Source organism: Harmonia axyridis, chromosome 2 (assembly GCF_914767665.1).
Source record: "Harmonia axyridis chromosome 2, icHarAxyr1.1, whole genome shotgun sequence".
In the NCBI taxonomy this organism is placed as follows: domain Eukaryota; kingdom Metazoa; phylum Arthropoda; class Insecta; order Coleoptera; family Coccinellidae; genus Harmonia; species Harmonia axyridis.
Window position 1 is genome coordinate 56346365 of NC_059502.1, and position 13622 is coordinate 56359986.

The 13622-nt window shown below is 34.8% G+C and overlaps 2 protein-coding genes across 6 annotated transcripts in view; one reads left to right on the forward strand and one right to left on the reverse strand.

Moving 5' to 3' along the window:
* Positions 1-13622, forward strand: part of LOC123674060 (kazrin) — a 122307-nt gene that overhangs the window by 10628 nt on the left and 98057 nt on the right. The gene's annotated exons all lie outside the window — the stretch shown is intronic.
* Positions 3579-3983, reverse strand: LOC123674066 (10 kDa heat shock protein, mitochondrial-like). Its single transcript, XM_045608913.1, has one exon. The coding sequence runs from the start codon at positions 3931-3933 to the stop codon at positions 3625-3627; it is 309 nt and encodes a 102-aa protein (XP_045464869.1). The 5' UTR covers positions 3934-3983; the 3' UTR covers positions 3579-3624.

Sequence of the window (13622 nt, forward strand, 5' to 3'; positions counted from 1 at the left end):
ATAATAATAATAACATAATAATGTACAAATGCTCAGTACCTTAATGATATACGATTCTTGAATGAGTCATGTAATAATATTGCATTCAGGTCCTACAAAACTCTTTGAATTCCTTTTTCCAACCAACGCAAAACCATATATGCGCACTCAAGTACATTTCTCCTGGATCACAGTGCTAAAACTTTATATCCTTCGTGTATTTAATTGAATTTTCAGAAGGATTCTTTCTTGGACGGTATTCACTATATGAAACTCTGAATAGTGGTCTCATATCTGGCATTCTTCCAGTTTATTAAATTCCCTTTGACACAATATATGGACAGCAAAGCAACTGAATAACTCTATATGTAGTTCGTTCTCGGTTCGTGTATAAAACGACGTAGATTCACGGAATTACCACGTGAAAAAAAAAATAAGATCATAAAAATGTTCTCATGTTCAATTTATTTTTTAATGCTATAATACGAATTCGGAATTTTTACACGAGGATAAATTGATTTATTATCAACAATAATATATTTGTGAACCGAAATTTGAAAAATCAAATTTTCGCTGCAGTGTAGGTACCTACTTGTTGAAATAAAAAAAAAATTGGTACTGATGTAATCTTGGCACATGAATGAATAAGTGCTCGAAAGCTATTGACTTTTGGTCAGTGCTTTCCTATTTTTTTATATTCTACTTGAATTTCCTCCGATTCTGAAAACGTTATCCACACGAAATTTTGCATGGAGCTCAATATTTTGTATTAAATATACTTGTTGCGAGATTGTAGTGTAATTTTTTCGATATCCTGCTTCAAATTTTTATGGTTCCGAAAATGCAATCAATACAAAATTTTGCATGAAACTTGAAATTGATATTCCTTAAATACACAAAAAGTCTCACTTTAATCGTATTTGTAACTACGTTAATATTGGATATTTCTTTCCAAAATTCTTCTTGAATTTTTAACAACATTTTTGACAACACTCACTACACGTACATAATTAGTTCAGGAATGATGAATTTTTGAAAAGTCCCAATTCAAAACCTCGCAGCATAAAATTTATTAACCATATCCAGAAGGCTACCTATTTTGTGGAAACAGGACAAATAAGAAACCATATAAAATTAATATTTTTTTCTTCCATGTTTCTATGTTTTTATTTCACTAGTGTTTGTGTTTCACAATTATCGCATTGTTGTTCGAAACCTCGCAGCATATAATTTAATATACATAGAAAGCTACCTATTTGGTAAAAACAGGATGAATTAGAAACCATTTGAAATTTATATTGTTTTCTTTTCTTTCATGTTTCTATGTTTTTAATTTACAAATGTTTTTTGATGTGAATTTAGATCAGAGAAACCTATGTTATTTCAAATTCTATGATCTAGACCAGATGAATAATTCCCGGATGGCTGAAAATACCCTGATGTGAAAAGGCATTCAAAACTGTTTTCATTTCACGAGGTTATTAACTTTTCCTACCTCCATCGAAAATAAAGTTAGCTCCACTGCTCAATGCTTTTGGCGCTTGTTTGGGATTTATTTTTTGAATTAATTTTTCCGAGAAGATAATTCAACTATAGCTAAACGTTATTTCATCGCTCCTTTCAGTTCAGTCTATCACGCATAGGTTTTCACAATAGATGTAAATAGGCAACATAGAATCTATTGATTATTTAAAATGAGAAAAGCACTGAAGGAGCTTCAAATATGACATAAAATTCTCTTTGGGGTACCTACGTCCATATTTGTGCAAGATTCATTTATTACTTATATAACAAACAAATAAATGAAAAACATCTTGAATTTGAAGCAACCAGAGAGCTGCAGGAAGAGATGTCGTGAACTTGAAATACTTACAATTCCTGCTATGTATCTTCATAGGGTGAGTCAATAGTGCTCGATCGGTCGATAACTCTTGGAAATTTTGGCAGAAGAATGATTCAAATTTTGATGGAATCAACAGTAGGTACTCAGCGCAAAAGTTATTTTTGACTTTACAGGCTTGTTAGATAGTTATTTGGACTGTTTCTATCATCTGTGCGGTTGGTTGTTTCCGACGTTTCGGCAAGCATTCGCCTGCCGTCTTCAGGGTGGTGGCCCTGAGAAGGCCTGATTGCTTGGTTGTGAGAAGAACCATTTGCCATAAATTGGTCTGTCTGGACTTGTACGCATCATACTTTTTTTGAGTTCGTATGAGGGTATCGGGGTTTGAACTTTAGTCGTATCGGTTGCGATCTCTTCACTTTTACCACTAGTCTACAAAGGCAGGTAGAGTAATCTATATGTATTAAGCTTAATATAAGTTAAACCCCACTTCCGGTAGGCGTAGTAGTAATTTTCGGGTTGCGCAGATGATGTGCGCAGTTATCCGTCCAAATTCCGACTTCTTTCTAATTTGTTGGTGTCGAGATGCTTCCGACCTGAACATGATTCAACTTCCTCAGATTAGATTCTATGATTGGTGCCCAGACTTCCTTGATCTCCAGAGACGGCAAGCTTATGGGATTCTGAGTGATGGCCATGATGGCTGCTTCTTTGAGTTTCTTGGAAGCTTCATCCCATTTGATCCTATGTTCCTTAAGCATGTTGGACTAGCCTGGATTTATCTGTTTTTCTCAGCCGAGCTTTGACTCTTGTGTCCAGGGGGCGTTTGGTCTCTCCAATGTAAGTTCTGCCGCACTAGAATGGTATTTCATATACGCAATTTTTCGTTGTTTGATTTACGTTCTCAGGTTTCAGCTTAATAAGGTTAGCCCTGATAGTGTTTTTCGTTTGGAATGTTGTTCTCACACTGTATCTGAGATCTTATCTTGAAAACCGTTGGGGAAAATTGAATGTTTTTTTTTTTTATTGAATTCCCTGAATGTTTTCAATTCTTCTTCAAATGTATTGATCACTCTACTGGTTCGAAAGCCATTCGAATGGCATGCTATCGGATACCCTAGTATCCTAGAGGGTAGTCTTCATTCTTTGTTAAGACATTCCTGAAATGAATAGCTTTCAAAATGCTGCGCATTCCATGTTTTGTACGGTAACTGGCAGTATACTTTCTACGCATACAGTTTCAAAGGATAAGATTACTCAACTCTGCTTAATACCTACTGATGATAATAAAAGTAGGTATAAGCAAAATCAAAAAAATCATCAAAATATTTGGAAACATCCATTTTGACAATATGAAATGGAGACCACGTGAACAAACAGAAACATAATATTCTGAATTATCTTAAGGAGTTTGAAATGACTGCAAATGATCCAAAGAAAATTCACAAAAAAAAGTTTTGCCCATAAAACACCAATTATTGAAGACCGTTTTCCTTTCTAAAGTGAACTTTTTAGAAAGCACAAGTTGAATATTCACAATGAGAAATTTCAACCAATTAAACAGGGTGAATGCATGCAACATTCATTATCTAAAGTCTTGTTGTCTCGGCATGAAATGAATTAATGCTGTAAATATACCTATATGTATATGTTATTATCAATCACCTACAGTGAAAATATATGAATAAAGTGAATGCAAAAATTTAGTAAATATTCCATATAGTTTAAGAGAAACAAGATAATCATAACATCAACATTCCATAGTTGAAAAAGTAATTTATTTGACTGAAGTCACAATATTCAAATCACTCAGTTATCTTCGCGAGAATGTCAGGCTCCCTGAACACATACAGGTCCTTTTGTTCCCCAATCTCCAGTTTTGTTCCACCGTAATCAGGCAGGATGACATTGTCACCTACTTGAACCGAAAGAGGGATCCTTTCTCCTTCGTTATTGACGTGTCCGGGCCCAACAGCAACCACTGTGCCCCTTAACAATTTCGACTTGACATTTTCTGGCAACACTATGCCCCCTTGTGAACGTGCTGCACTTTCTGCCCTTTTTATAACTACCCTATTTGCTAGAGGGTAAAGTTTTGCTAGTGTCTGAGACATTTTAGATTAATGACTGACAATCTATTTGACATGACGTTATAGATTTAGACAGATGAGAAAATCTGTGTCCGAAAGCATTCTTGATGCTATTTAGGCGAAAGAGTAGCGACATAAATTTTTATGGTTTTCCAATTATATTCAAATATATGAGTTAAACTTACTGTGGTGTACCATTCAACTATATCATCAAAACTGGGATTTGGTATCAAAATTTATTGAGCATTAAGAAATATTAAGTTATTTTTTGTTGCACAGAAGGAGATAGAAGTCTTCACTGTTCATGCAATATACACTGTGTCCGTAAAGTATGGAACAAATTCATTTTTAGCTAAACAGACCATTTTAAGAAATAATCCTGACAATTCGATTTTTTATTTTAATTCACCGTATTTCAAAATAATTATCTAATACACAGGGTAAATTACTTTCGAGTAATGACGTCACCGTTATTTTTTCAAATGGAACACCCCCATTTTGTCTCAATTTTTCGATTACTCTAGCTGAGCTGATTCCAAAAATGTATCACATGTTGATTTCAAATGGTACAGGGTGGACAAAAATACAATAGTTTTGTGTGTGCTCATAAAGTAACGCGTAACATTCTTTATTAGTTAAATTAACAATATTATCAAAAAAACTTATTGTCTAGCGACAATTGGTTTTGAATTCATTATTTGTAAGTGGTAAGGAGGTGAAGAAATTTTTCAATTAAATACGCAGTAAAAATTGTATAAAGCAATTAGAATTTATTAGATTTTTGGATTACTCTTTGAAGAACAAAAACAGATATAACAATACTTAATTTCAAAATAGAAAATAAATAAACTATAGATGCATTGCCAAGACTTTGTTTACAGATCTTTTTTATATAGCTTGATATAATATAACTTCGGTCATGCTCCATGAATTTTTGAAATTCATCATTAGAGCTGTGAACATATTATTCCAATTATCTGCAGAAAAGGTATTAATTCAGCAACCTATAATTATAAAATAATTCTCCCTTCATAGATTTATATAATCCTCATGTTCATCACTGTCAAAACAAAACATCCAAGTAAAAATCCATCAACCCAAGATCCAAAATAGTGCTCCCTCTACTTTTACCTTGAATATACTTGAAAAACTTTTTGTTTTCTTTCCACTGTTGAATTAAACTGCCATTTTCAAATAACCAAGTTTCCTCGAGATTAATTAATTCCACATTTTTTTGCAAATACTTTCTGTATTAACTCTGTATCGTACTCAACTTATTATATTTTTCTGTTTATCAATAAGAATTTTCCTTTTATTAACTGTTGTGAACTTGTAACCAATTAAGTTTATGTAATGTTGTCTTTGATTGATTAAAATCCAGATGCTTTTTGGTCAAATTTTATCCAGACTGATATATTGGTTGCTTTTGGTAACAATCAGGTCATTCAATGATTCTTTGAAGGTGAAATCGTATTGCACAGCTCTTCTTCCACTAATAATCCAGGCTGTAATGACTTGCCTTCTTCTTTTTTCAAACAGTACTGTGAGAAATACTCAAATAAACTAATCAATGTGAGTTTGAAATTCATACAACTTTTCAGTTTCAAAATTTCTTGGATCAAAACCAATAACACAAACAAACTGAAATCTAACCTCCTGTCAATGACATTTCCAATGCCAATCCGAAATCTGCCATTCAAAATGTTACTGAATAAGCCAGTACTAACTTAATTTCGATTTTTCACAGCCACCCGGAATGTCAATAATTCCTGAATGGACTATAGATAAATAATTCTTTTGTTTTGACACTATTTCACTCTGTCTTCAGATAATTTATTGCATCGTTACTCATTTTATACTTTAATGTTTTTTCTTTCACAGTCGATAATTCTCAATGGCTATCCATTAGTTTTTTTATTATCCGCTTGGTTCCAAACTACGCATTATTGAAAATAAAGCAAATGGACTAGGAACATACCCATAGTTGTAATTCAACCGAACAGGTACGATATCAGAAGGATATTCGATTGAATTCGCACCCCAAACATCAACGAAATATATGGGGTTGGGGTGTTCCCCCTCATAAATTGAGGACATGAGAGGAGAGCTCGACTGGGTTTGCTATCATAAAATTGGAATTTATTATTTGCGGCAGGTGTTTGTTGGGGTTGGTTCAGAGACGACTACAAGACGAGGACTCTGGATCGATAGATGCCGGGCAAACCGCGTAATCTTGTTTGCTGCCAATCTGGAAACATATCCAAGAGAATCTGTATCGCGCACGTATTCTGAACTACTATACATATTATTTCAATATTTATATTGCTTCGGACAAAAAGATTCTTTGAATATACAAGTGTTATGGATATTCGGTTTCCTTTTGGTGTGTCTGTTTTATGGAGAATACCTTGTAAAATTACATTTAAAATTATAAGTTGGTGACCAACATTAAAGTAAGTGTCAAGTACGGCAATAATTTCATTCAGATTCCGATGAAATACATTTGTATAGGACTAGTTTTATATCAACCAAAACATACAATTAAAATAATATGAGAGGCTCCGATTTGGAAATTGGATTGAACATGTGAGAATATTTATTTATTTGGTACATATTGAATTAATTAGACTCAAACCGAGCCCCTAGCTGTCTAAATGTACGGTCAAGTGTGTCTTAAAAGGAACCTCAAAGGGGCCCCTATTAATATCACTACGAACAGCCAGGCCTTGCTGAGGCCCCTGGACTCACATAGCTAGGGGTCTCTGCTGACATGGGACTTTCGTTATACCATAGAGCTACCGGTCGGAGGCAATAAATTAATTCACCTATGGGTATCGCGGCATGAACTTGCGAAAGAAGCATCAAGGCTGACACCCTGTTGTCCCTAAGCTTTTTTCTGGGCTTGGAAATGACCAATATAAGACCAACAATGGAGTTGGGTAATAGAATAACCCTCTGGAGGAACATTCCTGATCTTGGTCAGGCAAAGAAATTTGTGGTGCTCTCCACCATCCTATACAAGGAACGGAAGATCTTGGATCTACCAGGAAATGGCTGCTTCTTGCTGAGCTTCTTGAAATGGTGAGACTGCTAAGAGGCCACTGTCGGTGCTAATATTTTGTAAGGCATGATCAGCAGATGAGATTTGTAGGCTCGGTGGATCAGAGTTAAAACTGTTGAACAGATGGTGTACAAATGTCTTGGGTTGACTGACCTAAGAACCTTTCATTTGGGAATGTCAATCCTGGATACTCAAGAGAGTATCCAGGATTGACATTCCCAAAGTTCCTAAAGATCTTGTCGATAGTATCAATGGCCTCCTTAGGTTTGCACGAATGAGTAGATCCATATGGTCACAGTTCCATTCATTCGAGCTGTGAAAACACTACGCGAGCAGTAAACATTTGATTTAATTCTTGAATTTCTTGTACTTCAAAATCTTGAATGTGACGGACAAATGGTTGAAAAATTGGATGCCACTAACAGTCCAGAGCCTGGTGTACAGATGGCACCACCAGTGCCATACAATTTTTTACTCGTTAGGAGCAAGCATAAAGTTTAGTGTGGATCAAGATATTGTGCATTGAATGACTCTACATTTGTTGTTCTTTGAAAAAAAATGGGTTTCGTGTATTGATGGAGCATCAAAAACGATGCTGGTTTTTTGATGGGAAAAAATGATTTGCAAGCAAAGCTTGAATAGATTTATTTAGCCTCTTTTCCATCGACAACAACGGTTAAAAGAAAATAATCAAAGAGAGATTGAAAACTTAGAGGAGCCTGCAAAGAGATTCTGCAAATACGTAGTATTATAAGATTGTTCGCAGTTTGGATCAAGAATGACAGGGTGTTTATAAAAAAATCATGGACTTGGAAAATACTAATTTATCAAAACTCAAGATTTTCAAATTAGAACCTTTATTTTTTATTATTTCAGTGGATTCAACGTTCACAAATAGTTGAGGTTACTTAAGCAAACCCTATACCTAAATTGAATACTTTAAAGTTATTGATGACGAACTTTAAATAAGGAAAAACCCAATTGCTAACTGTGTGGAGTAGTCTGTGACTGTGAATCGACTGAAATAATAAAATAGTAACGAGCGTTCATTTAAATTCGTTCTCAAGGGTGCTGTGGAGAAATTCGAGTTGATTTCTGTGAGTGTGAGTAGCGCTTAGCTTGTAGCATAATACTAACATTTGTTTACATACTTATTTCTCCACAGCACCCTTGACCACGAATTTTAATGAACGCTCGTAATATTGTGCAACAAGTGGGGAAAGTACAACTTTTCTCACGAGTGTGTTGTAGCACGAGCGTGAAAGGCGAGTGCCGCAAACACACGAGTGAGATAAGGACTTTCTCCATATGTTACACACTATATTTTTCCTACAACTGTACAAATTCAAATAATTCAAGTAATGTACCTAATTCAATTCGAAATGGCCTTTGTTGACAGTTGTTCATTTTTTGCGTTCCATAGAATTGACTTCTCAAAAGTTCAATTCCATTAGTCTACCAAGCAAGGTGTGGGCAAAGTGCCGTGTGGAATAATATTTCTCACAGTTTGAGCAATACATAGTTTCAAATCGAGTGAGCTATGAAGAATGCGCTACTTTCCATAGCAGTTGTAGGAAAAAAAGTTGAAAGCGCAGGCTTGTAGAAAAATATATTTGACTGGCTAGGCCCTGAATTTATTATGTGTTGCCTTTCAAATTTTTAATGAATGAGTTGTTGAAACAATGTATTGTATGATCAAGTTATTCCTCCAACAAATCAACAATGGCCTATGCCTTAATTCCTGAACCGAAAATCACTCTCCTACGTCCCAGAGAGCTAAACCCCAGTAATCAAATTGATTTGATGCCAGCCAATTTTCCTGACGCACCCCTGACTGGAACAATCAGCGCCATTGTGTGATGATGATGTTGATTAGTAATTTATACCACAACAGGGTAAACATGAATGGCTTTCATACAGATTACGGCGTATTCGGTTACGGAACAACGAGATCCGAGACCGATGGCAAGATAACGAAATCGCAGCAATACCTGGGGTGGTTAAAAATAGCGAGTTCAGTTTCCTGTAAATATACACCCTATATGGCTGAGCTGGTATGGTACACTGCACTGCGTCTGGATCCGATTACTACAGCATAATCATTGACAACCTCTGTTCAGTTAATGTTTCATGTAGTTGAAGATTCAGATTAGGTGCATGAATGCACATGTATACCTACTTATGTAGGGTGATTCAAGAAGATTGTTGGTTGGAATATTTCAAAAAAATAAATTTTTTACTTGAGTTTTGTTGAGAGAGTAATAAACATAGATAGAGGGAGTATACCCAATTTTCACATGTCCCCCATATGGTTAGATTACGTGATGAATGTATATCGAATTGAATGAAATATATTCATTTGAGTGATTTCTGATTAAATATGCAAATTCGAATATTTGGAATCCGATATTTTCCCTAATTGTCGCATATACAATAAGCAGAATATTCATTATTTTCTATATCTACTTGCTGAAATCCAAGCTTTGGCAGCTTTTGCTCTCCTAGTGTCATCGGTTGTTTATGTCGTTTGGCTTGAAGTTTGTTTTCTGAATTTCTGATATATTCAGTTATTCAAAATATTTTGAGTTAAAATGTTCACTATGGTGCGTTATTTGTGGAGAAACACGTGAATTGAGTGAAATATCATATCACTGATATGTTCTCATTTCCGCGAGGTTCATATCAAATTTGATAGTTCATGTTCGGGACAATATTTGCTTACTGCAAATGACATAATATGCTCCCTCTATCTATGATTATTACCCTGAGGTAGAGATGAATTTATGGAAAAAACTGGTTAGATCGATTTTCGGTATTCGACATTCGTTTTTAAAATGTTACATCCAATTTTTTCTTTCATAACTAGATTATTCAATGGATTCTACATTGCTTCAATGCATTCTTTGTATATATATTTTTCCCAGAAAATTTTTCTGAAATTTCCAAAAAAAAATTCAAATTTCCCCAAATAGGGTTTCATTTCAATGTCAATAAATTTGAGTTTTTTGCATGAAAAGTTTTTTTCTTCTATAGAAGACATATCAATGCTTCAACTTCCGCAATCAAAAATTCAGTTGAACATACATGGTTTTTCGATTTCAATGTCAAAGTCAGGCATGATAGGAATATAAAACTCGTTTTTTCCATATGATGACCCATTTTATTGGCCAAATGAAATCTCATTTTTATTTCTAAAGGGTGGTCTGATTCTCGTTTACATTATAGAAATTCCATCCATTCTTCAGACGTCATGGTGAAAAAAACAAGAATTTGATCATTAATATTATATTTTTAATCTTAAGAGTGAAAAGCACCTCGTGACTGCTCAGTTCGAAACGATATTATCGATATTTCTCCTTCAACCACCGATTTGGATGAGGTTTTCACATAATTTCTCACAATAATCTATATTGTGAAATGAAATATTTTTAATTTGCGAATCAGAAAAACATGTTGGTAACTTTTCGTTTTTCGCAAAAAAATTGTTGAATTGTTTTTTTTTTTTTGAAATATTCGTGAAAGAAACGTACAAAAAAACATTACAAAAAAGTTAAAACTACATAGGTATACAACTTTGCTTCCGCCATTTTTTTCGAAATTCGAGGATTAATTATGAATTTTGGAAAATACGGCGGCTGAGGTAGGACATTTCAACGTTTCCAAGTATGTCTTGACCACTTTAGCGACATGGGGTCAAGCATTGTCATTCTGTAAAATCGCTTTATCCTATCTCTCGTTGTATTGCGGCAGTTTGTCTTTCAATGCTCGGCCCAAACGCATTATTTGAATTCGATAACGATTGTTTCAGTCCGTTTTAACACTACGCCGAACTGGTCCCACCAAATACTGAGACCTTGGAATCGTCTACATGGTAGCATGGTCGAGATATCCCTATGATTTTCTACGCTTGGGATTCTCGTATTAAACCCATTTTTCGTCTCTAGTCATAATGCGATGCAGAAATCCCTTCTGTCTTTGCCTTGCAAGTAGCTGTTCACAAGTAATCAAATGCCGTTCAACATCTCTCGGCTCTCGATGAGCCTCAGCCGCAGATTTTTTTATATTAAAACAGAAAATTAAAACCTCCCGCAAATTATGAGAATTTGGTTCGTATTTTACTTATTAACAAGGTAAAAATTTTCTAGTTTCTAGCAATTTTTTTTCGGTATAACAACCGTACTGACATAACCGAATTCGTCATTATCTGTGAGTCCATTCCCGGTTAGAAATTGGAAAATTAAATGTATTTTGACGAAATGATTTAGCGATCTGTTCAAGGAGTGAGCGTTAAAAAAGTGACTGATTAAAGAAATATACACCCTTCGTCTATTCGAAATTGAACTTGCGGCAGAAAAATTTAGAGTTCGATACGTCAGATTCATCAAGGCCACATAAGGGTTATGAAAAAAAGGTTGTGATGTTGATATAAATACTTCTGGTACCATGACCGTTTAACGATCGTTGGTCATCATGTTGGCTATCATGTTGACAACTATTGCTTTATTGACAGCTGCTCGAAAAAGTTGTACTGTAGATTTCCACACATTAGAACTTTCTTAGTTTTGGTTGATTCCTTCAAATATATATACAGGGTGTCCCGTAAAGACCACGTCAAACCGAGGGAGAATGTAGATCAAAGGATAACCCACCTGCTATGATAAAATTCTTATGATAAAAGTCTTACCGTTTTCGAGATATTTCTTTTTTTTTGAAAATAATGAATTTTCGCCCCTTTCAATAGTTTTGCCCTTACGGTTGGTACAATTTCACATCTTTCTGGTTAATTTTTTCAGTAAAATATTGCTGAAGAATGTTTTTAACGTTTACATTAAAAACATCATCCGAAAATTTTAAAGGGGGGCTACGAGAAATATTTTTATTGGAAATTTTGGTAGTGGATTATTTTGTTCACGAAGTTTAGCTCATCGTAGTGGAAAAAAAATGCACCGAGCTACTGCTGCACATTACACCAATAAATTGGTCTATTTGATAGTGATTTCAAATCACACAAGTCATTTGTTATTCAAAGAAAAAAGATATGGCTGTTTTTATCCAAATGGGTACGTTTCTGACAAAATCAAGTTCGTCAATTCTGTTGAGAAATCTTCGATGTTGCATTACTTAGTGAACAATGGCAATTGTTTACGTGCGAAAATATTACTCTCATAATTATTCACCTCAACGAAATTCAATTTTGCCGGCAAATTTTGAAAAACATCATGCAGATCCAGATTTTTTTTAATAAGATCATTTGGAGCGACGAGTCTTCATGTACCGAAGATGGGTACATGAAGACCTAAATCCTCTAGACTTTTGATATTGGGGCTGCCTAAAGGACAAAGTATACGCAGCACCCATACGTGATGAAGCCGAATTGCGGATGCGTTCTCTCAATTCGGCTTCATCACGTATGGGTGTTGCGTATACTTTGTCTTTTAGGCAGCCCCAATAATAAGTCCATAGGATTTAGGTCAAGTGAACGAGGAGGCCGCAAAATTTTACCTTCTCTTTCAATCCACCGGTGGGGATAAGTTCTATTCAAATGTGCGGTAACTTCGAGTCCGTAATGTGCTGGGCATCCATCATGTTGAAACCACAGACTACGTCGCAGCGCCAGTGGCACATCTTCCAATAAAATATTAAAATGGGCAGCTGGTTGGTTAAAAATTCCAAAAAATTCTTTGCGTTCAGTGATGGTAGTAGTTCGATCGGGCCCAAAATTGCACCATTAAATATTCCAGTCCATAAATTAATCTTGAATCGATATTGTGATCTATCTTCTCTCACCTCGTGTGGATTAATGATATTCCAGCTATGCAAATTGTGGAGATTCATGTACCAATCCTTTGTACAGGAAGACTCGTCGCGCCAAATGATCTTATTGAAAAAAATCTGGACCTGCATGATGTTTTCCAAAATTTGCCGGCAATATTGAATTTCGTTGAGGTGAATAATTATGCGAGTAATATTTTCGCACGTGAAAAATGGCCATTGTTCACTAAGTAATGCAACATCGAAGATTTCTTAACAGAATTGACAAACTTGATTTTGTCAGAAACGTACCCATTTGGATAAAAACAGCCATATCTTTTTTCTTTGAATAACAAATGACTTGTGTGATACCTCTTTGAAATCACTATAAAATAGACAGTTTATTGGTGTAATGTGCAGCAGTAGCTCGGTACATTTTTTTTCCACTACGATGGGCTAAATTTAATGAACAAAATAATCCACTACCAGAATTTCCAATAAAAATATTTCTCATAGCCCCTCTTTAAAATTTTCGGAGGATGTTTTTAATGTAAACGTTGAAATCATTCTTCAGCAATATTTTACTGAAAAAATTAACCAGAAAGATGCAAAATTGTACCAACCGTAAGGGCAAAACTATTGAAAGGGGCGAAAATTCATTATTTTCAAAAAAAAAAAATATCTCGAAAACTGAAAGACTTTTATTATAGGAATTTTGTCATAGCAGGTGGGTTATCCTTTGATCTACATTCTCACTCGGTTTGACGTGGTCTTTACGGGACACCCTGTATATATTTAAAAAAGAATTTGATTCCTTTTTTATTGCCTTGAAAATTCATGGATCATAACGACTGATTCTTGTGCAGAATTTGATGGGAATAGCTCTAATAGTTCCTGAAAA